The following is a 22285-nucleotide window of genomic DNA, read 5'->3' on the forward strand; positions in this document are numbered from 1 at the left end:
CTTCTCAACTTTGATTGGCTTGTCACCTAGCCTGCCTGGGACATACTTCCTCTCCCTGGAATGCAAACCATCTACTTTTCATTTAAATAAGCCTTTCCGTATCAACTAGGTGTGGTTGTGTTGTGTCTTTCCTTAATCCACCTTGTCTGTACTTGCAGTTTCCCATGACTCATCCTTCATTCTCCATCACATCACATACTTTTCCTCATTGCTTGCTCACAGGTCATACATTCTGAGTTGAAAGCTATCTTAGAAGATCAGAGCAGGAACTGGCGCCACAGTTTGCCCGGGTCAGCAGCTGAATCCTTCCCGGGCAGCCCATCCCATCTTGTTAGACAGCTTGAGACCTTCAGAAGTTTCTCTTTGCTGTGTCAGGTCAGCCTCTCTAGTTCATTCATGGGTCCTGCTTTTTCCCTTGGGAGATTCATCTCCATGAAACAGACTATAGATGTTTGAATATGCTTTGCTGTCCCCTGATGCTGCAATAGGCCAACAACATTGGGGAGAAGTACCTCACACAGAACTAGAAAGTAATTTTTAGAAGGCTTAAAAACTTCTGTATAAGACATGAAGCCATAAGAGAACTCGGAAAAAATTTAGATTCATGTTTTTAAAAAACTTGGAGTGTGGAAAGATTTTCTAAGCTTTACATTTAAGGAAGAACCCATAATAGAAAAGATTGATAGATTGAGCTCTATGGAAACCGAGAAGATCAGTGACAAATCCAGAAAAGACATTTGTAATACACATGACAAGCATGGAGTTACATCCAACAGCTCTCGTTAATAAGAAACAAAAAAGGAATACCCTAATAGGCAAATGGGAAAACGTGAACTGGTGATGAATGAAAATATACTATGTACTTTTTAGGCCAGTAACCTGAAAAAAAATGTTCAGAATACCAGAAATCAAATTAAGATTTCAGTTTTTGCCTAACAGATTGACACTTAAAAATTGTTAACACCTGTATTGATGATGACTATATAATGAAATGATACTTTATTTTTATACTGATTTTGGAAATGTAAGTAGTTTGGCAATATGTTCATACCTCTGACCAGTAATTACATTCTAGGGATTTCTTGTGAGAAAACTTATCAGATAGATGTACACAGTGATCAATGGTTGTACAGGTGTGTGTGGGGTCCTCAAGGAAGAGCCAGGAGTGTTAGAGATTGACTTGGGTGGGGGGCAAGGGGTGGGGGAGGGTAACGCCCTGGAGGAGAAAGGGGAGGAAGCAGAATCCCCAGAGAGACCCTCAGAGGCCGTGCGGATCCGGCAGAGTCGGGGCCAGCCCAGTGCCTGCCAGGGCAGCCTGCGCGGGGCAGAAGAGCCCAGGTCCTGACACCGCACCGCGCTCAGGCCTCGGCTAGGCTTCCTGGGAAGGCGTGGTGGGGGTCCAGTCCTGCAGGCCCAGCTGCTGGAGGCCGTCAGCTCACTGCATCCTGTGTAGCCAGAGGGCAGTTCTTGTTGGAGGGACATCTGCGGGGCACACCGTTTGGCTGCCACGGAGGAGTGTTCATGGTAGTGTTATTAAAGTGACACAATTAGAAAGGGTGTTTTTTCCTGTAATAAACATAAAATACTCCTTTTCTAATTAAGTGGGGGAAAGTAGTTTCAAAATAAGATTGCATTTGTATCTGAAGCAGCTACTGTAAGGGTTTTTTTTGAGCTTAAAATCCCTAACTCTTTTTCATATGAATTACTATCAAGAATTTTCCCATTTTGATGATCTTTTGAGGCTGCATATGAGACTTTGTAGTTACCCTTTAACTTTTATGTTTATTGGAGATGGTGGTAAAATTGAAGTGATATTTTGATGGAACTTGGCCTACCCTAAGCTGCCCTCGACCAAGACTGTCTTGGAGGGACAGGAGGCCCGCATGTTGCTTCTCGTGACAGTGCCCAGTCTTATTGATTCAATTGGATTGTTTCTTTTTTTCCCTGGTTGTAATTAGTATCCACTTCCAGAATCAACTTCTGTATAATTTGAATAAGGTAATTTTACTACTTGTTTTTAGGAAAATTTTAGATGAGTATATTAACTTTATTTTTAAAGTTTACTTAAGCTGAAGATTTAATAAAATGATTTAAGTAATGCATCTGTGGACTCTTTCAAAGTATTGTTTTAAGCCAAAGAACGCGGATCTCTTGAAACCCATAAAATAGGCCCAGATAACTATTTTGACCTCTCTGCTCTTCATTCTCTCTTACTTTTTTTTTTTTTGGCCTAAAGAACTCCAAGCAGTACCAGAGGACAATTTGAAAACTGTGGTTCTATTTCTTGGATTAGCTTTACAAAGATAAAAACTGTGAGAAAGTGAAGTTAAAATGAAGCTATTGTAACCCAAGTCATAATTCTGTTCCTCCAAAGCTCACTGTTGTACCTAGAGAGGTGATGAAGCATTACAGGACTGTTTCCAGGCGAGTCAGAAGAGTTGTCAGGAAATCTAGGGTCCCGTTGTGAATCACCGAATTTTCCCCATAACTGACCGGGAGGAAGAAGGTCACCTACCACCTGTCTCCAAGGGACTCCAGGACAGATTGTGTGCAGTCTCTGTTGCGTTGCCCATACTCCCCAAACTGATATTTTGAAGAAGGTGGAGAACCTGATCTTCCCCAAAATGTTCTGGCATTTTTTTCTGTGATTCGTTATATACTACAACTTTTAAAAAATGTGTTAGACTTTGGCAGGAGTTAAAAGTACTGTATAAAGTTTTTCTTTCTAGGATGTAGGTGTAGAGATTTAAATACATGTGTGTTTGTGTATGTATGATGTATGCTTGTATTTAGAATAAAAGCTACTGACTGTCGTCATATGTAGATGGTGATTTTGTTAGTTTCCCTGGTGCCTTGGAATGAGATTTGATTGCCTATTATGAGCTTGTGTTTTCTCTGAGATAAGTTCTTAAGATCAAGGGCCGTGTCTTTTCCTCCTAAGACCCAGTTCCCAGCATAGGATTTGCTAAGAAGCTAGTCAGTGGTGGAGCAGACTGGAATTCCACTTCCAGTTTTTTTTTAATTTAGTGTTTGCCACTAGAGGGACGGGGTCAACTCTTGTCCCTTTGTTATTTTACCTTCAGTAATGTTAATTTATTAAAAACTGTTTTCATTCTAAAATGTGTTTCGGAAATTTGACTAGTCAGGTAGTACCAGTGGAAAATACTAAAAACAACTATTTATAATACTTTTATGTGACTCATTTTTACTTCCCGATCAAAATACTTATCCACAGAGATTTAAAGTAAGCTTTTTGGCAGGTGTTCAGAAACACAGGAAATGAATAAACAAAAGTGGATATTTGGTATGAACTTACATAAATGACAGAAGTGTAACCTTGGTTTTATTAGTCAAAGTTTAAAGTTTAATCATAAAGGAGTACAAACCCTATCTCATTTTTTCTAAGCAAATTTTACACATCAATGAAACTGCTTCCTAAGCAGCATTTCACAAAAATTTCGATATGCTCTCCATTATATTAAAACCCCAAAACTACTTTCTTACTGTAGTTTTTTAAAGATTAATTTTCATTAGAGTTCTGTAGTTTATGAAGTTCAGTTAGACGTGGCGGCACCCGCTCCCATCCCGACGGCAGCGCATGGCTGCGCGGAGGCTCCGCTCGCTTTCCCTCCGGGCCTGCGCGGGGCCCTGAGCCGGAGCTTCGGGGGCACCTGGGTCCCGACAGCAGGTCCCAGCCCAGGCGGACACTCCAGGCCTCAGCCCGCAACTCGTCTGCCCCTGCTCGGCTTCTCGCCTCTTCGTAACTTCGCAGCCAGAGACGATGAGCGTTGTGTTTCCAGCAAACTTTCCCTCACGGTTCACTTTATCCAGATAAGAAATCCGGCCTCCCTTCCGGGGCTCAGGGGTCTTCCCACCTTATGCCGCCTCGCCTGATGCTTGGCCTGATGCTTGGCCGTCTCTTGGCCCAGCGCAGTGTCGTTGTCTTTCCTCTTTGTGCGTGCGGCCGTGACCACTGCTCTCTTTTCCCAGTGCTCTCACTCTTCTGTGCTGGCTCAGAACAGGGGCTGGGGGGAGTCAGGGAGGTGTGTGTACAGTTAAAACCACACTAGGCCAGTTCTGGTGGGCTTCGTATCATTACGTGCTTTTCACTTTTTAAATGGTAAAAACACAGCCAGTGCCTGTGTGTTCATCCCGAGCCTCGGCTGTGCTCTTATACGGGGCCTCTTCCCACTGGCCAGAGCCACCTGTCGCCACAGTGCAGTCAGTTGGCTGCTCAGGGTTTGGACTCGCTACGTGTCCTGTTAAGTCCCAGGGCCAGTCTTCAAAAGCTTACATTACCCAGAAAGTACCAGAGGAAGGGGGTCGTTAGCGTTGCGTAGAACGCAGTCCCGATGTGCCCCGTGTGTCTGTGTGGCGTTGCGTTCACAGCCCAGGGTGGGGGGAGGGGCGGTTCGAGGCGCCAGACACGCCCCTCCCTTGCCGCAGGGTCCGTCCCCGTCCCCTGTGTGGGCAAAGCTGTTCACTGCAGCGTAGTTCACTGTAGTTAAAGACAGTGCCTCCTCATGTTGTGTAGTTTACAGAACAGAGCGCTGTCCTGTAGAGGGAGTGAGGCAGCTCACGTTCTGCCGAAACAGCCTGCACCAGAGAGGTTTTTTTTTTTAAGAGGGAGTGTTCATTTTTTATTTATTTATTTTTTAAACAGAGTCACAGATTTATTTATTTATTTTTGGCTGCGTTGGGTCTTCATTGCTGTGCGCAGACTTTCTCTAGTTGCGGTGCGTGGGCTTCTCATTGTGGTGGCTTCTCTTGTTGCGGAGCACGGGCTCTAGGCCCATGGGCTCAGTAGTTGTGGCTCGCAGGCTCTAGAGCGCAGGCTCAGTAGTTGTGGCGCACAGGCTTAGGTGCTCCGCGGCATGTGGGATCTTCCCGGACCAGGGCTCGAACCCATGTCTCCTGCATTGGCAGGTGGATTCCTTTTTTTTTTTTAATTATTATTTTATTTATTATTTTTGGCTGCGTTGGGTCTTCGTTGCTGCGTGTGGGCTTTCTCTAGTTGCAGCAAGCGGGGGCTACTCTTTGTTGTGGTGCGCGGGCTTCTCATCGCAGTGGCTTCTCGTTGCGGAGCACGGGCTCTAGAGCGCAGGCTTCAGTAGTTGTGGCTCGTGGGCTTAGCTGCTCTGCGACATGTGGGATCTTCCCGGACCAGGGCTTGAACCCGTGTCCCCTGCATTGGCTGGCGGATTCTTAACCACTGCGCCACCAGGGAAGTCCCCCCACCACAGATTAAGTGGAAAGGAAACACCCGCTGCAGAGCATGGGTTATGTGCCATGTCTGTGAGCCAAAGAGACTGCACGTTCCCAGCACGCACATCCTCTACCCGCACGAGGTGGCCTCTGGGGAGAGCACTGCGGAGGCTGCAGGGAGTCAGGGGAGGAAGGGAACGTACTTATTCTGCTCTGTGTTCTCATTGGCACTGTTTGCGTTTTTTCTTACTACATCCACGTTCCTGTTACTTTTTAAAAAGGCCACGTTTCCTCCGTGTCTTGCACTGCCCTCCAGAGTAGGGCGGCAGTGCCCTTTAGGCGGTTGCTCAGAAATTAAATTCCCACAGCTTCTCTGGTACTGTCTTCCCCACTCCCTGCATACAGGTGACTGAGTACTTGGTCTACACTTGGTACAGTAGAACGAACACCAGCTTTGCAGTCAGAGTAGACCTGTGCCTACAGCTTACTGGCTTGTATGGTTTAGGGTGAGTTACTTAACCTTTCAGAATCCTAATTTTCTCGTGGTAATGTGTGTAGCTCAGATCTGTCCTGAGGATCAAATAAGAGCACGTACTCCGTGAGCTGGCATGGTGACGGGCATGTGGTAGAGGTTCTATACGTGACAATTTTTACATTTTTGTGTGTGTGGGTGTAAGTGCAATAATGTGTATCATGTGTTGACTATCACATATTACTTACCTGTGCAGATATCCTTCCAGCAAGAAAACCACAGTTTTAAACATGAGTCACTTGTGTAGATTACAAGTCAAAGCTTGGCGATAATGACAATATTGGAATTCCTTTTTAATGTAAGTACATTACTTAGATATAGGTTTTTTTGGAGTAATATCTGTGTTTTCTTTTTCAGCTCTTTCAGTCTCACATGGCAACAAAAACAGCTCATATGTCCCCACAAGTATTTGACAATGAAGAGAAAGTGAGTATATCTTTTAAGTAGACCCACCTGGTACTCTGGATGCCTCTGTGGTTTCAGAATAACTACTGAGAGACCTGACAGACTTTTGTTGGTACTTACCTTGAATATGAATTAACTGTTATGTTGATCCAAGTTAAAAATCAGTGACGAACTGCATCACTGTCGACTGTCCACAGCGTCTCTACCCTGCCTGACGTTAAGCAGATGCAGGTTCCAGGTCTGCCACGGCAGGCGGGGGGAACCTGGCACTGCTGTAGCGGGCGTCCTTGCAGACCTTGGTGATGACAGGGTGGGACGCCACAGGATGGCCCTGTCAGAGCCTTCCTGAGTGCGAGGTCAGACCTTAGTGCTTCTGAGGGCCTTCTGAGTGCCTGCACAGGATGCGTTTGGGTAATTTGTATTACAAGTTATATTTAAAAAGAGGGAGTAAATTTAATTTGGTGAACGAGGCAAGTTGTCCGTGTTTTGAAAGAGAAAACTGTAACCGTGAGCACGGGTCACGAGATCCCTTTCCTTTAGCTCCGTGCTCCAGCAGCCTCTGCCTCCCCACACGTGCTGAGGTCCCCCCAGTTCTGATACCACCGAGCTGGCCACCGAGCTGCCATCATTTTATCTCTCCTCTCTCACTGGTGATTGTAGTCTGTTCCATCTTTATTTTATCGCCTCGCAGACTTTGAATTACTCTTAATCTGCCTTCTAACAACGTTGCTTTGCTGAAACTACTGCAGTGGTTTAGTGACTGATGCACTGAGTGCTCACTGCTTAGTCCTCATTTTCTCCAGCCCCTCTTCTTCCTTAAATGATGCTGACCACTCCCACATTTTTGAAAAGCTTCTTTTATTTGCATGACATTAAAATCACGTGCTTTAGAACCAGGAGGGATTCTATAGGCCGTTTAGTTCAACTTTTGTGCTTCTCCGATAGAAACTCTAACAAGTACTGTTCTAATCCTCTTGAACGCTCTCACGGCCAGCTGGGAAGCATAGTGTGTTTCTTCATTCTCTCTTCTTTTTAAATCACAGAGATAACAGGCTTACCTGGTAAAAGGGACTCGAAGGGCACAACTCGTTCGTGGACTAGTTTTCTGTTGCTCCGTAACAAATGGCACGGACTGAGCTGCTTGAAACAGCAGCTGTTGATTAGCTCCCAGCCTGCGGGTCGGGAGAGCCAGGATGCCTCCCTGGCGTCTCCACCCAGGCCTCACGTGCAGGAGGTCGTGCAGGAGGTCGGCTGCTGGTGCCCAGCTGGGAGCGCCCCCCCCCCCCCCCGACTCTTCCAGGTTGTCGGCAGAGTTCCGTTCTTTGCTGGCCGGTTGCTGCCAGCCTCTGGAGATCATTCGTAGGTCCTTGCGACCCATACAGCAAGGGGAACTGGAAAGGCAAGGCCCCTTCATGCTTCAAATCCCTTCCACTCGGAAATCCTCTGTCCCTTTTAAGGGTCCACCCCGGATAATCTCCCTTTCTAAGGTTAACTGATTTGGGACCTTAATGACATCTGTAAAACCCCTTCACCACAGCACCTAGATTAGTGTTTGAATAACCAGAAGGTGTGGGTACACCCGGTGCCAGCAGTCTTGGGGTCCTCGTGGGAACTCTCCCAGCATATGCAGTGAAAAGCTCGTCTTTCTCACCTACACCTCCAGGTCCACTCCCAATAGTCTGTCACTACCCTTTGAGACATCTTCATCCATATTCATATATATATGAGAATATATGAAAAGATTTTTTCTTTTTGAAACTCAAATCACAGTGAATAAATCACTGTTTAGATACTTAGCATCTGAGATTTCTCCACGTGTGGAATGTGTCAGTTGTTCAGGATTCCATCGTGTGGATTCACTACAACTTGTTTATCCATTTGCCAGTTGTTGGACCTTTGCTTGTTTCTTGCCACTTCTGACTGTTTGGAGGAAAGCTGCTACGACCATCCGTGCGTCAGTCCTTGTGTGGATGGGTGCTCTTTATCTTGGGTGCTGGCAAGCGGGGTTTTCTGGCTGTGCAGTTACGTGTATATTTAACTTTATAAGAAACCACTGCCTGCCTTCCAGAGCGGCTGTGCCATTTTGCATTTGCAGCAGCGAACTTATCAGAATTCCCATTTTTGTTCATCATCTCCAACACTTGATGTTATCAGCCTTTTAAATTTTTGCCATTTTAGTGGCTCTTCAGGGGTATCTTATTGTAGTTGTGCTTCACATTTTCCTGATAACTATTAATAATGTTGAGCACTCTTTCATTTGCTCATTGGCTATTTTGTTATCTTTTTTGTGAAGTGTCTGTTCAAGTGTTTTACCCATTTTTTTTTTAAATGGGTTGTCTTGTTATTGAATCTTACAAAATTCTTTATGTATTCTGAATACAAGTGCTTTGTCATATATATACTGTTTTCTCCCAGTCTGTGACTTGCATATTCCTTGATGACTCTAAGTTTTTAATTTTGATTAAGTAGACAAATAGGTAAATAATAGATTGTCACAATACCACACTCCTTGGTGACTGTAGCCTCAGATTAGGTACTGTAAGTCCTTCAGCTTGTTCTTTTGTACAATCAATCTAGCTGTTCTAAGTCTTCTGCCTTCCCATATGAATTTTACTATCAGTGTGTCGGTTACTGTATTGACAGCATATATTTGGGTCTTGCTCTTTTATCCAGTCTGACAATTTCCTTTTAATTGAAAAGTTTAGACCTACATTGTCTAGTATGGTGGCCACTAGCCACACGTGGCTATTTAAGTTTAAATTAGTTTAAATTAAATAAAATTTAAAAGTTCCTTCCTTGGTTGCATGCGTTACACGCAGGTGCTCAGTGTCTGCACGTGGCTGGTGGCTCCTGTTGGCAGCTCAGCATTGTCATGGAAGGTCCTGTTGGACAGCTAGCTGGCTTAGACCACTTCTGTTTCATTATAGACACAGCTGTTTTAAGTCTACCAACTGGCCATGTGTTTTTTTTTTTACGTTTTTTTTTTGAATTGTATTTTATTTTTTTATACAGCAGGTTATTATTAGTTATCCATTTGATACATATTAGTGTATACATGTCAATCCCAACCTCCCAGTTCATCCCACCACCACTTCCCCCCTTGGTGTCCATACCTTTGTGGCCATGTGTTTTCCATTTGTCCCATTTGTTCTTTCATTTTTTTTTTCTTTTCCTGCCTCCTTTTGGATTAATGGAGTATTTTTATGATTGCTTACTAGCTAACCCTCTTCGGTCTTTTATTTTTTTAAACAGTACTTGATGTGGGCTTTAACTTATCACTCACTGCCTTCAGTGTTGCAGCACTTCCTGTATAGTGTAGAAACCTTATGACAGTGTAACTCCATTCCCCTTCCCATCTTTTGTGCTGTCACAGTCATGCATCCTGCTTCCCCATGTATCATAAATCCTGTAATACACTGTTGTTACTGCTTTAAACAGTCAATCTATATTTTCAAGAAATTAAAACAAGCAAAAAATTCTCTTAACGTTTACCCATATTTTTACCTTTCTGACAGTCTTCATCCTTTTTGTAGATCTGAGTTTCCGTCTGTTGTCATTTTCCTTTCTCTTGGAGAACTTTTAGCATTTCTTGTCGTGTAGCATTTCTGGTCGTGACATTTCGTAAATGTCATTTGTACATTTAGCAAATGTAGCTGTCTTCATTTGCCTTCACCTGTGAGGGGTGTTTTCATTGGATTCAGAACTCTGGGCTGTCACTTCTTCTTTGGCGCTTTACTGGTGCTGTTCTGTCATCTTTTGGTGCGCGTCTTATGTTTTACTTGTCTGTAATATGCCTCCCCACCCCTGGTTGCTTGTAAAGCTTTCTTCATCCTTACATGTAGATGGTTTGCTCTGATGTGCCTGGCTGTGGGATCCTTTGGATTTTTTCGTTTGTAGTTTGCTAGAATTCTTGGATCTCTGAGTTCATGCCGAAACAATTAGAACGTTTTCAGTCACCATTACTTAGACATTTCCTTCCTCCCTCCTCTGGCTCCCATTTCTTTCCCACCCGGCATTCCGATTATAGGTATGTTAGACCATTTGATATTGTGCCAGGTTTTGAGGCTCTGTTATAGTTTTATCTTTTCTATGAGAGATTTTTTAGCTTGGATAAATAGATATTTAGCATGGATAATGATATTGAACAAAGTTTCCTTCCATTGTTTCATCTGCTGTTAATACTATTCAATAACTTTTTGATTTCTGATGTTGCATTTTTCCATTCTAGGAATTCCATTTGTTGCCTTTCGTTGTTGTCGAGCGGTTTCACGTTTCTCTTATAATTCCCTGTCACGTCACCCATTATATGCATCTCTTTTTCCTGTAGAAAAAGAGCACATTTTTCTTCTTTAACATATTTATCAGAGTTCTTTTTAAGTTCTTATCAGCTAGTTCAACATCTGGCTCGTTTGTGGATCTCGTTTTTTTGACTGTTTTTCTCCTTGACTATGAATCACATTTTTTTGCTCCTTCCTATGTAGTGCTTTGGTTGTATAGTAGATGCTGTGGATGCTACACTGTAGAGGTGCTGGCCTCTGTCGTCTTCTGAGGAGTGTTGGCCTTTGATCTAGCACGCAGTTAAGTCACTGGCTACTCACACTGATCTGTGTTATGGCAGGTCTATTTCAGCTGTGCCTTCAGTACCAGAGAGGTTTCTGATTCCTGGGATGTGATCCTCACTCCTAAAGTGAGGCCCATCTAGGGTTTTGTGTGTTTACTGAGCCCCTGTAACTTACAGACTTTAAATTCAAGCTCCCCAGGCTGGCCCTCTTGGAAACTCTGTTTGGCTCCTTCCAGTTCCCATTTCCCCTATACGTGTGCAGTTCAGCACTCAGCCAAAGATTTGAGGGTGTGTATGCAAAGGCTGGACTCCCTCCTTTCTGGGATTTTCCCTTTGAGGTTTCAGCTGACCTGCCTGCCCTTGCCTCCACTGGCTTCTGACCCCAGTGAGACTCTCACCTCCATCCTGCACTCTGTCTGCTTGTGCGGCAGTGACCGGGGTCTGCCCTCGGGAGAAGCTAGCAGATGTGTGTGTCTCAGTGACCGAAGGAACTGACTGTAGTTGTTATTAGCAAGGAGGTGGGTGTGACATAAGTTACTCTGCCGTTACTGGGGACTGGAACTGTATCTGTAATTTCACACTGTACCTCTTTCACTTGACATTTTAATGTGGGAATTTAAGTTCTTAAACATTTATCAAAAACATCTTTCATGACTTTTACACACTTCATTTTGTGAATGATTATGCCGTAGTTTACTTGAGTATTTTCCTGTTTTGGGAAATCAAATATTTTTATGTCATAAGTAGTGCTGGACTCTCATCATAGGAAGATAATAAGAAATGTGTGTTTTGAGGGTCTGGACACAGGTTTCTCACAGACTTAACCAGTTGTATCTTGGGGGAGGTATAATGATCAAAAAGCCTTTAATTTTTTTTCTGATAAATTATGTTTATCTCTAATGTGCCTATATCCTGTTTTAGTAAAACTTTAAAAAATTGTTGCCGTTGTTTTTGTTTCCTTCCAGCAAAAAAAAGAAAATACTCGTTCTTTAGCCATGTCTGGCCATGTTGGTTTTGAGAGTCTGCCTGATCAGCTGGTCAACAGATCGATTCAGCAAGGCTTCTGCTTTAATATTCTCTGTGTGGGTAAGTGCCCAGCCCCCCTAGATTCTTCCTTCCTGCCCTGTGCTCACTTCCTTCTTGTCATGAGCAGCATGGTGCCCACGTTAGCAACTTAACATCATGATTACAGATTTTTTTTCAGTTATTTAAATTCTATCAGTTTTGGTTTTCTTAGCTGTACTGCTTTAAACTTTTTGTTTGTTCTTTAAACATTTCAGTGCTTTCTTCAGAGTTCTGAGTAACTTAGCACACGTGATTCATTTTTATGCTCTGCTGGTGACTCAGTGGACCAGCCTTCGCATGTATGTATTTCAGGGGCAATTCAGCCTTTGAAGTATTTGAAATATTTGGAATCCGTGAAACCATTGTAAGAGTTTACTGTTCTGTTTTTCTTCATCCATCCTGTGCACCTGTGAAGATGTCCCTGCATTTCTTTCAGGGGAGACTGGAATTGGAAAATCAACGCTGATTGACACATTATTTAATACGAATTTTGAAGACCATGAATCCTCACATTTTTACCCACATGTTAGACTTAAAGCACAGACATACGAACTCCAGGAAAGTAACGTTCGATTGAAATTGACCATCGTGAATACAGTGGGATTTGGTGACCAAATAAACAAAGAAGAGAGGTACGTGCTTTCCTCTTGTAATAAAATAGGTTTTTCTTATTTCAGGATATCTGCTTTCTTGTCCTATGTGCTGTGATTTGATTTTCAACTGTGGAAACCCATGCCTTTCCTCCCAGACTTAAAGTTTTTAAATAATTAAGCAATATTTTATTATTGTTAACAAATTGACATTTTTCTATCCAGTTGTCTAATTTCTTTAGAGTAATTTGAATCACATTTTTTAAATGTGTTTCAGCAAAAATAGTTTTAGTTATTTCCTGATATGACAATTTGGTGTATATTAAGTGATTTAAACTAATTTTCAGGCAAGACTAGTCTTGTTGAAAAAAAAAAACAAAAAACAAAAAACAAGGCATATATGGCAAATATATGATGGCCAGATCCATGGTGCATGAATTGTTTTGTGAAATTCTAACTAAATTAGCCAGGTACATTATTAAGCATTGCAGGAAAGGTTTGATAATGAAATTTTTATTTGTATTTTATATTAGGTCACTATTTTTGTCATTATTTCTACGGTATTATAATTATTCTTTTTTAAAAATTTTATTTATGTATTTATTATTTTTCGGGGGGGCTGTGACGGGTCTTAGTTGCAGTACGCAGGCTCTTTGTTGCAGTGTGCGAGTTTTCTCTCTCTAGTTGTGGTGCATGGGCTCCAGAGCACGTGGGCTCTGTAGTTTGCAGCACGCGGGCTCTCTCGTTGAGGTGCGCAGGCTCAGTAGTTGTGGAGCGTGGGCTCAGTAGTGTGGTGCGCAAGCTTAGTTGCTCTGCGGCCTGTGGGACCTTAGTTCCCAACCAGGGATCGAACCTGCGTCCCCTGCGCTGGCAGGCGGACTTTACCATTGGACCAGCAGGGAAGCCCCTCCTATGGTATTATAAAGATTGATTATAGATTCTATATGAAATTTAAACTATAAAAGGAGGAAATAGACTGGGGCAAAGCAATGACTGTTTGTTCTTTCTCCTTTTTGAAAATTATATATTTTCATTATTAGAGGTAGTTTCCTAGGTCCTAAAAGTTTGCTTTAGAGGGAAAATATGTTCCCAATAGTACATCTGATGTGGTGAAGGTATGCCGTTGTGTTGTTGTGTGGAGAGCACAGAAGCGTAAGGTCCTGTCTGTGTCCCCAACTGCGTGCCGTCTGCCTGGGGACAACAGGAGTTCTATGAGTTTGAAAGAAGGAGGTGATGATCCTCGAGGACTGGCAGGGCCAGGCGTTCCACTGAGTGCACATTTATTACTACCTCAGCTGCACAGTTACTGCTCCGTTTGGGGGCTACAGAGATAAGTGTAAAGGTGTCCAGGGAATTTGATAGAGGATCCGTTTGCTGCTTTTTTCACTTGGAAGCCCAGATTTGCCTGATGAGAATAGTTACGCATAGAAAGTTGAGGTTCACAGGCGGTGATTTAGCATACCAAAATGAAGTGGACCGTTCACAAACTATTGACTGCAGTGCATCGTTCTGTGAGCTGCACCCTGAAGGGTGAACAGCCTGGAACAGCTGTGGGGGCAGGCACGCCAGGCGGGAGGAGGGTCCAGGCAAGGACTCGCGTGTCGGCTGCGACGGGCTTTCCCTTGCTTGTAAGTAAATGAGAATAAAGTCATGCCTGCGTCGCCAGTTAGGCGCTTCCACGTGGGTGTGCCCTTCCTCCTTACTACGTTAATGCTTTCCACGCCTCACGATCTGATTTCAGAAGCAGGGAGTCATGGAATTTGACTTAAGTATCTTTTAAGTTGTTGATATTCATGCCTTCTCTCAGCAGAATAATATGCCATGTCCAGTTTGGTTGCAATTAGACGCCTACCCTCCTTCAGCAGCCTGGCAAGTGTGGGAAGCCGTGCCAGAAGGGCTCCAGTGTGTGAATGAGTGTGAGAGGGAATTAGTGTACATTCAGTGTTGTTTCTATAAAATGGTTTAAAGCACAGGTTGTTCTGATGGTTTCAAAGTACTGCCTTTGTACCTGCACGTTTGCACATTGTTTTATTACTTAAGTTATCTGTTTAGCATAGATAGCAACTGTTCACTGGTGAAAATACAGATCTCAAACTTTAGATTTATGCATATACCTTATTAAGGTATCATGAATATATTGTATTAAATATTTAAATAATTGTTTTTTCAGCTACCAACCAATTGTTGACTACATCGACGCTCAGTTTGAGGCCTATCTCCAAGAAGAGCTGAAAATCAAACGCTCCCTCTTTAACTACCACGACTCTCGCATCCACGTGTGCCTCTACTTCATCTCCCCGACAGGCCACTCTCTGAAGACACTGGATCTCTTGACCATGAAGAGCCTGGACAGCAAGGTGGGTTTGGAAAAGGACCAACCATAGTGCTTCAGTTCATTTTAATAGTTCCAAGTTCATTTACTTGGAACTATTAAAATATCTTTATGCTATGTACATATGTCATAACTCTTATTCTGTGCATTTTAAAAACATTTGATAATTTTCAATTTTAGGATATTTTCCAGAGAAATGCAGTTTGGGAGATGAGATGCAAAGAAAAAGCATTAACATAAAATCTTAGTCCTTTTTTAGTGATTAAATTGCATGCCAGAATATGGGTATTCATTTTCATTTAACTATAGAATTTATTTGACACTAACTTTGCTGTATGACACTATTAAGTAAGAAAAAGCTCACTGATGAAGATCAAGGTCTAAAGTCTCACCGCATATTACAGTAAATTATTTTTATTTCAACCTTATCCAGAAAACCTATTTTTGAATTTCGGAGCCAATGAGCTATGTATAAATTCAGGGAGCTGTAAAAAATAGTATCCACAAATTAACTCACTTCAGATTCTTTTTATTTGTTTAAAAGATAGTTAAAGACTACTGTCTTACAGTAAAAAAGTCTCCAGGGTTCTCCTGTGACCTCTGATGGTGTGAGGAATGCAGCTCCGCATCACCTGGCTGAGCATTTCGTGAGCTAGGACTGGGGCAGCAAGGGCGTCTGGCCACCGCTGCTTTCTGTACGGAAGTCGGTGTGGAAGGCACACGGGCCAGTGGGTGTAGCATCGGTGCAGAGACGGGCTGGCTTCTGACCAGCACCGCAGTCCCCAGGCTGTGACGGGCCTGGAGGAAGCTCATGTGAGAGTCTGTTCACCTGATCGGATGTTCTAACCATTTAGCCGGTTGTTTTCATAGTTGAGTCTGATACAGGAAACCCATCTTATTCAAGGGACGTAAACCCAAGAGTGCACAGCTCTGTCTCAGGCTGCGCTTGTCTGGTGGCGGCAGAGATGCCTGCAGTACTCGCTCTGCCACCTAATCGCCCCTTGTTCCTGGCAGGTTTCTACCCTCCGAGCGTCCGTCTCCCTGCCTCTCAAACCAGAACCAGGAGAGTATCTACCTCGAAGGCAGGTGTGAGGGTGGACTAAATCGACAGTGTGTCTTGTTCTTACTACAGGGCTCCGCGGCTCCCTCCGCGTGGAGAGTTACCTCCTGTGCGGGTGGTGACACTTCCCCGTCCGCCAGGGCCACTGTCGTGGCTGGGCCGGCCCTCTTGGTTCTTAGGGTCCCAGGATGCACGTCAGCAACAAGCATCAGGGGACTCTGAGGAGCAAGGGTTGTTCCGACGGGTCCTGAGGGTGCACAGCACACTCGAGGCCACACGGTGGGGGGGAAGTGGGGAGGGAGGGAGGGAGGGATCGTGAACCTGGGCTCAGCCTCTGTCAGGGTCTGAGGGTGAGGCATCTGGGGTTTCACAGGTTCCCCGTTTGGTGGTGACTTTAAAGCACTAGCGTGGGAATTGGGGCTGGGAAGGGAGAGGCAGGTCGCTCTAGGCTCAGCCATCTAGGCTTTCTGAAGGGGGGTCCTCCAGGCAGGGCTGCCCGGTTCCTTACCTGATGGTAGCCAGTAGCTATGTCCGCAGCTGCAGTGGGTTTATTCGAATGGATGTCTTTGAAGTAGATGCCTCAGCAAAGGTCAGTTTCAGGCCATATGCTACAATCAAAAAGCTTAACATCAGGTATGTACACTGGCCTGCTTCTGCTATTAATAGTGGAATCAATTAGAAGTTACTAACTTGGCATAATTTATTGAATATCTATGTATCAATATTATGATACCGAAATAAAGAACTTGGCATCAAATTTTTATATACTTTGACTAATTTATCTTCAAAGCTGTTTACCCACAATTGCTGAAAAGTTTATTTCATGGATAGTTGGAAAAATCTTTACCTCCTTTGGAACGTATTTAAGACCAACAAATCCAAACGTACACAGTAAATCAGTGTGAAATTGGAGAAGAAAAATACATTTAAGAATAGAAAAGGAATTATGATATTTCGTTTTCACTTTCATTCTGAAAATTACATTGATAGCTCACTCTCTTGACACACATGACTACTTAGCCTTAAGTCTTTCACTAAAAACAAACTAATAACCCAAAAAACCTACAAACCCCTGAATTTGTGGAGATATCACTCTTTGGTGGGGACATTAATCATACAGAACTAGCGTTGCAGGTCAGTCGGTCTTCAGGACCCCACATCTCTTCCTCTCGGGCCAGTGATAGGACTTTTAAATAATGCTGAGAAAGGGGGACTTCCCTGGTGGCGCAGTGGTTAAGAATCCACCTGCCAATGCAGGGGACACGGGTTTGATCCCTGATCCAGGAAGATCCCACATGCCACGGAGCAACTAAGCCCGTACGCCACAACTACGGAGCCTGCGTTCTAGAGCCCTGCGAGCCACAACTGCTGAGCCCATGTGCCACAACTACTGAAGCCCGTGCGCCTAGAGCCCGTGCTCTGCAACAAGAGAAGCCACTGCAGTGAGAAGCCCGCGCACCGCAACGAAGAGCAGCCCCCGCTCAGCGCAACTAGAGAAAGCCCGCGTGCAGCAATGAAGACCCAACGCAACCAAAAATAAAATAAAATAATTAAAAAAAAAATAATGCTGAGAAAGTTATTCCTTTGAGTCTTGAACGTTTTTAGTTGGTATTCGTAAAATCTCCTTCTTTCAACATCTGGGTAAGAGTCTGACAATGGGGTGCAGGTCAGATGAAGTCATTGGGAAAAGGGACCTGCTTAAGTAAGAGGCAGAAGGAGGCCCTTGGCCTGTTCTGTAGGTCTGCTGAGATCAGTCATCCTGATTACTTAGTGCTTAGAGTATTAAGAAATAAAAAATTCTTAGTGAATTATGCAGCTGATTTCAGCTCACGGCTTACATTTTATTTATTTTGTGTATGATGGAATTGTCACAGACGGAGAGAAGAAAATGTGAGATTTCTAAACCTGAATTCAGACGAAAGATGAACTTTATAAGAGCTGTGCTTTATTTATGTATGTATGGATGGATGGCTGCGTGGATGGCTGCGTTGGGTCTTTGTTGCTGCGCGCGGGCTTTCTCTAGTTGCGGCGAGCGGGGGCTACTCTTTGTTGCGGTGCGTGGGCTTCTCATTGCGGTGGCTTCTCTTGTTGCGGAGCATGAGTTCTTCAGTAGTTGTGGCACGTGGGCTCAGTAATTGTGGCTTGAGGGCTCTAGAGCGCAGGCTCAGTAGTTGTGGCACACGGGCTTAGTTGCTCCGTGGCATGTGGGATCTTCCCGGACCAGGGCTCGAACCCGTGTCCTCTGCATTGGCAGGCGGATTCTTAACCACTGTTGTCACCAGGGAAGTGCCAGAGCTCTGCTTTTTAAAAGCAGTTATTGTAAGGCCAGCATTTGTAGGAGTGGTTGTATGTGAGTATCTGGTAAAAATGAAGCCAGTGATGCTATGTCAGGAGTCAGCAAGCTTTTCCTGTGAAGGGCCAGGTAGTAAATACTTCAGGCTCCGCAGGTCATGGGCCTCTGATACAACTACTCACTTCTGCTATTACAGAATGAAAGTGGCCATAGGAAATATGTAATGTGTAATGAATGGGCCTAGCCGGGTTCCGGTAACTCTTTATTTATGTAACCAGGCAGTGAGTGGACTGTAGTTTGCCCGTCCTCTGATCTAGGTCAAGGAAATTTGTCAGGGACTGAGTGGTTTTGAATGCAAAAACTTCAGGATTAAAAAATAAATCCTCAATCATAAGATTTTGTTTCTCTTTATTCTTAATAGGTGAACATTATACCAGTGATTGCCAAAGCAGATGCAATTTCTAAAACTGAATTACAGAAGTTTAAGATCAAGCTCATGAGTGAATTGGTCAGCAATGGTGTTCAGATATACCAGTTCCCAACAGATGATGAAACTATTGCTAAAATCAATGCTTCAATGAATGTAAGCTCTTAACTGAATATTATTTGTTTTACATATGAAAAAAGTGATTTATAAGTAACATTGCTACTAATGTATTTTCACTTCTGTCTTCCAAAACAAGGTGAATTTTGAAAGAGTCCAGTACAGGGAAATGTTTTATTTTCTAGAGTTGGAAAAGTATAATGAGAATATATTTTTGAGCATTTTTCTTTCCTCCCTACTTTCACCTAAATGAAGTGATACATCTGTGAGACCGGGATTCATCTTTTGTGGAACCATATTTAATTGCCTTAGAAAGATTCCTTTCTGTCCTGTCTTTAAGAACATGAGAAGACGTTACAGCCTCCCTCAGAATGCTTTAGGATCTTAAAATCTTTAAGGAGAGCTTTCTAATCTGGTATTGAAGCTCATTCTCCCTTACAGGGTCACAGGTACATATGAAATATTCACATAACTTTTTTATATTTTAATATAGAATATATTTAGTATATCTTAATTACACATAACTTAATATGATTGAGGATGACTAAGTTCTTTGTGTTACTTGAGGCTACCAAATTTCTTAAATACTTGGTTATATTTTGACGGATCATGGGTTTTGGAGTCAGACTTTACCATGTGTTCTTGTGGGAATTATTAACCTCCCTGAGACTGTTAACTTATCTATGAAATTGGGTTAATAATACCTGTCTTAAGGGTTGTGAGGATACAGCTTTGTCACTGACACAGTGACATTCAGTAGCTGTTTGTTCCATTTCTCCCCTTTTGCTTCTCTGATTTTTTCATACTTTGTTCATATTAAGATACTTAAACTAAATATATAGAAAGCTGACTGATGTAAAGGAAGTGATATTAATTCCTGTGTGTTGTCTTTGTATCTAATTTTGGTTTTTGTGCCCACCTGGAATAAGTTTTCAGAGGGGTGCAATTAAGAGACTAAATATTGTCAATTATTAAATATTAAACATAATACTGTTTACATTAGACTTTTCCCCTAAATTAATCCTCAGCTTCAGACAGGACAGTCTACTCACTGCCATTAAATCCAGCTATTGTATCTTTGTTCAAAATCTTCTCCTTACTATGCTAGTTCTTCCTATTCTGCTTGATCCGTCTCCAGTTTGGGTTGTGTCTTCCTGCCCAAAGAGACCTCTCCCTCCTCTAAATTTCTATAACATTTGTATTTAGCATTAGTTTGGGACTTAAATATTATTTTATATTAGTGTTATATATGTATATATATATATATATACTTTGGTTATATGGGGGGGTGTGTGTGTGTGATTTCCTCAACGTTATCTTTGTCTTTTAGGACCAAGATAATAATGAGGGAAATGATACCTGTGCTAGAATTGTTTTTGTATTCTTGCAGCAAAACAGGAATACGTGTGGGGCATGCTCAGTAAATAATTCTCTCTCTAGGGCCTGAAGATGACTCTGTAGAACAGTTGGCATACACGTGAACAGTTGTGAACACATGTTCACAGGGCACGTTTTAAAAGCTGAGGCACAGCAGATCATTTGGCTTTAACACATTTGTTATTTAGTAAATTTTCTCTTCTCTGTTTTTACTGGTATGAGATGTGATTGATGTCCTGTCTCCTTTCCAGGGGCACTTGCCGTTTGCTGTGGTAGGAAGTATGGATGAGGTGAAAGTTGGAAATAAGATGGTCAAAGCTCGCCAGTACCCTTGGGGCATCGTACAAGGTAAAGGAGCTAAGCGAGGATATGTGTGCTGCCTGACAGCCTGAAAGGGGCATTTAATGCGTTCTAGGAGGTGATGCTGATTTTGGGTTATGACTGGCTGTCAGAAGGGTTGGCTCTGTTCTGTTTTAGCCACGTCTGCAGAGGCCAGGCACAGCCTCCCTACTTCCTGTCTTAGATCACGTTACCAGCCCAGGTGCACCAGGACGTTCAGAAGGCGGGCAGCACTGGTCGGGTACTTTGAACAAAATTTGAGTGTAAATAGTATTGTTTAAACATAGTACGTAAACTAAGTACTAGGTAATTCTGGGACACAATAAACTACTTTGTAAATTTATATATTTTTACTCATCAAAGTATTGCCAACTATTTCCCAAACAAACCAGTCAGCCAACTAAAAATGTTTAGCATTTATCTGACTCTACGATGCGTAAGCAGTTAGCACTGGCTGGGTCATTCATTCGTGACGGGGAACGGATCACCCCTGCTGGTACTGGTTTCCCAGCGCTGCTTTTTTTAAGTTGACAAATTTTGTAATTAGTGGAAAATATTGACAAAACTTAACATTTTTAATGTATAGAAAATATAAAGGTAATAATTGTACTTAAAAACTACTGGTCACAGTAACATGTGACTCAGGATCACAAATGCGGCATTGTGTGACAAGAATTTGATGTTTACAGCAGACACAGATGGTGTTCTCGAGGGTGCAGAATTTACCACCTTGAAGTTTTAGTGAAAAAATATTACATACTCTTTTCAGGCGGTATGTGAAATGTCCTGAGGACGGTTTATCAACTGCTAACAAAATATTAGTGAAATGACTGGAGCATATGGTACAGAACAGAATGTATTTCTTTCCTATTTCCTGTTTATCCTTGGCTACTAAATTTAAGCAAACCTCTGTTAATCCATATTGCCTATAATTCGGTGTGTGTAATACAAGAATTGCTTCCTTGGTTACTTGCATGAAACAACCGTAGCTGTTAATCAGACTGATCATTTCGCTGTTTGGGTTATTTCAAATGTGTTTTCATTTATTCGTCCATTCAACAAATACTAATTATATGTCAGGATTAAAAATCGGTGTTGCTGTTTTCTGTTTTCCGGCTAGTGGAAAATGAAAACCACTGCGACTTTGTCAAGCTCCGGGAGATGCTCATTTGTACGAACATGGAGGACCTGCGAGACGAGACACACACGAGGCACTACGAGCTGTACCGGCGCCGCAAACTGGAGGAGATGGGCCTCACCGACATGGGCCCAGAGAGCAAGCCGCTCAGGTGAGCAGCCAGGGGGGGCGGTGGGGTGGGCCTCTCCGTCTGCCCAGGGTGACGGAGAGTCTCCCACACCGTGCCGCAGAGCCGCCTGCCACGATTAATGCCTCTGCTTTCCGTGCCGCGCTCGGAGGTCTCTGTCCTTGTCCGACTCAGGGAGTTCAAGTAGAAGGGAGGACGTAGGGCAGAAGCCCAGGATTTCAGCATCTGGTGAAGTGAGTACCCAAAGGAAAAATCTCTCATTATTTGGTTTTATTTTTGTATTTATGTGAAGAAGGTGAAAGTGTATTGATTATTATTTTAAAGACCTGGACTATGAATCATATTAAGTCAACTACAAAGCTGTTGTTTTTTATCCTGATGGAAGTTTTAGAATGACTACACTTAGGAAAATATCTTGTAAAGGAAGCATGAAAGTTCTTGTCGGGAGACAGAGATGAGACTGAAAATATTACCATAAAGTTACAGGAATCGTAACTTGCTCAGTGGTTACAGCGTGAAGCGTTGTTATAAACTTGCTTCATAATTTTATATGCTGCTACCTCCCCAAGGTGTTTGTTTTTTTTCATTAAAATATGTAAAGGTGAAACTCTGATCCTTAACACACTAAATCAGATTTGTTTTGACGTCACATTCCCAAACGATTTTGCTCAGGACCAACACTGTTCTAAATCTGTTACGGGACCAAGGGTTCCTCTG

General features: G+C 42.9%; 1 protein-coding gene across 2 annotated transcripts in view; it reads left to right on the forward strand.

Moving 5' to 3' along the window:
• Positions 1-22285, forward strand: part of SEPTIN10 (septin 10) — a 51187-nt gene that overhangs the window by 13960 nt on the left and 14942 nt on the right. The window contains exons 2-8 of one of the 2 annotated variants that reach the window (XM_036872427.1): positions 6095-6163; positions 11669-11789; positions 12205-12400; positions 14529-14715; positions 18465-18626; positions 20216-20312; positions 21424-21592. In XM_036872427.1, coding sequence (XP_036728322.1) covers positions 6095-6163; positions 11669-11789; positions 12205-12400; positions 14529-14715; positions 18465-18626; positions 20216-20312; positions 21424-21592 — 1001 coding nt within the window. The remainder of the gene's footprint in view (positions 1-6094; positions 6164-11668; positions 11790-12204; positions 12401-14528; positions 14716-18464; positions 18627-20215; positions 20313-21423; positions 21593-22285) is intronic. The other variant, XM_036872428.1, reaches the window with a different exon arrangement.

The sequence above is a fragment of the Balaenoptera musculus genome, chromosome 13 (assembly GCF_009873245.2).
Source record: "Balaenoptera musculus isolate JJ_BM4_2016_0621 chromosome 13, mBalMus1.pri.v3, whole genome shotgun sequence".
Classification (NCBI taxonomy): Eukaryota; Metazoa; Chordata; class Mammalia; order Artiodactyla; family Balaenopteridae; genus Balaenoptera; species Balaenoptera musculus.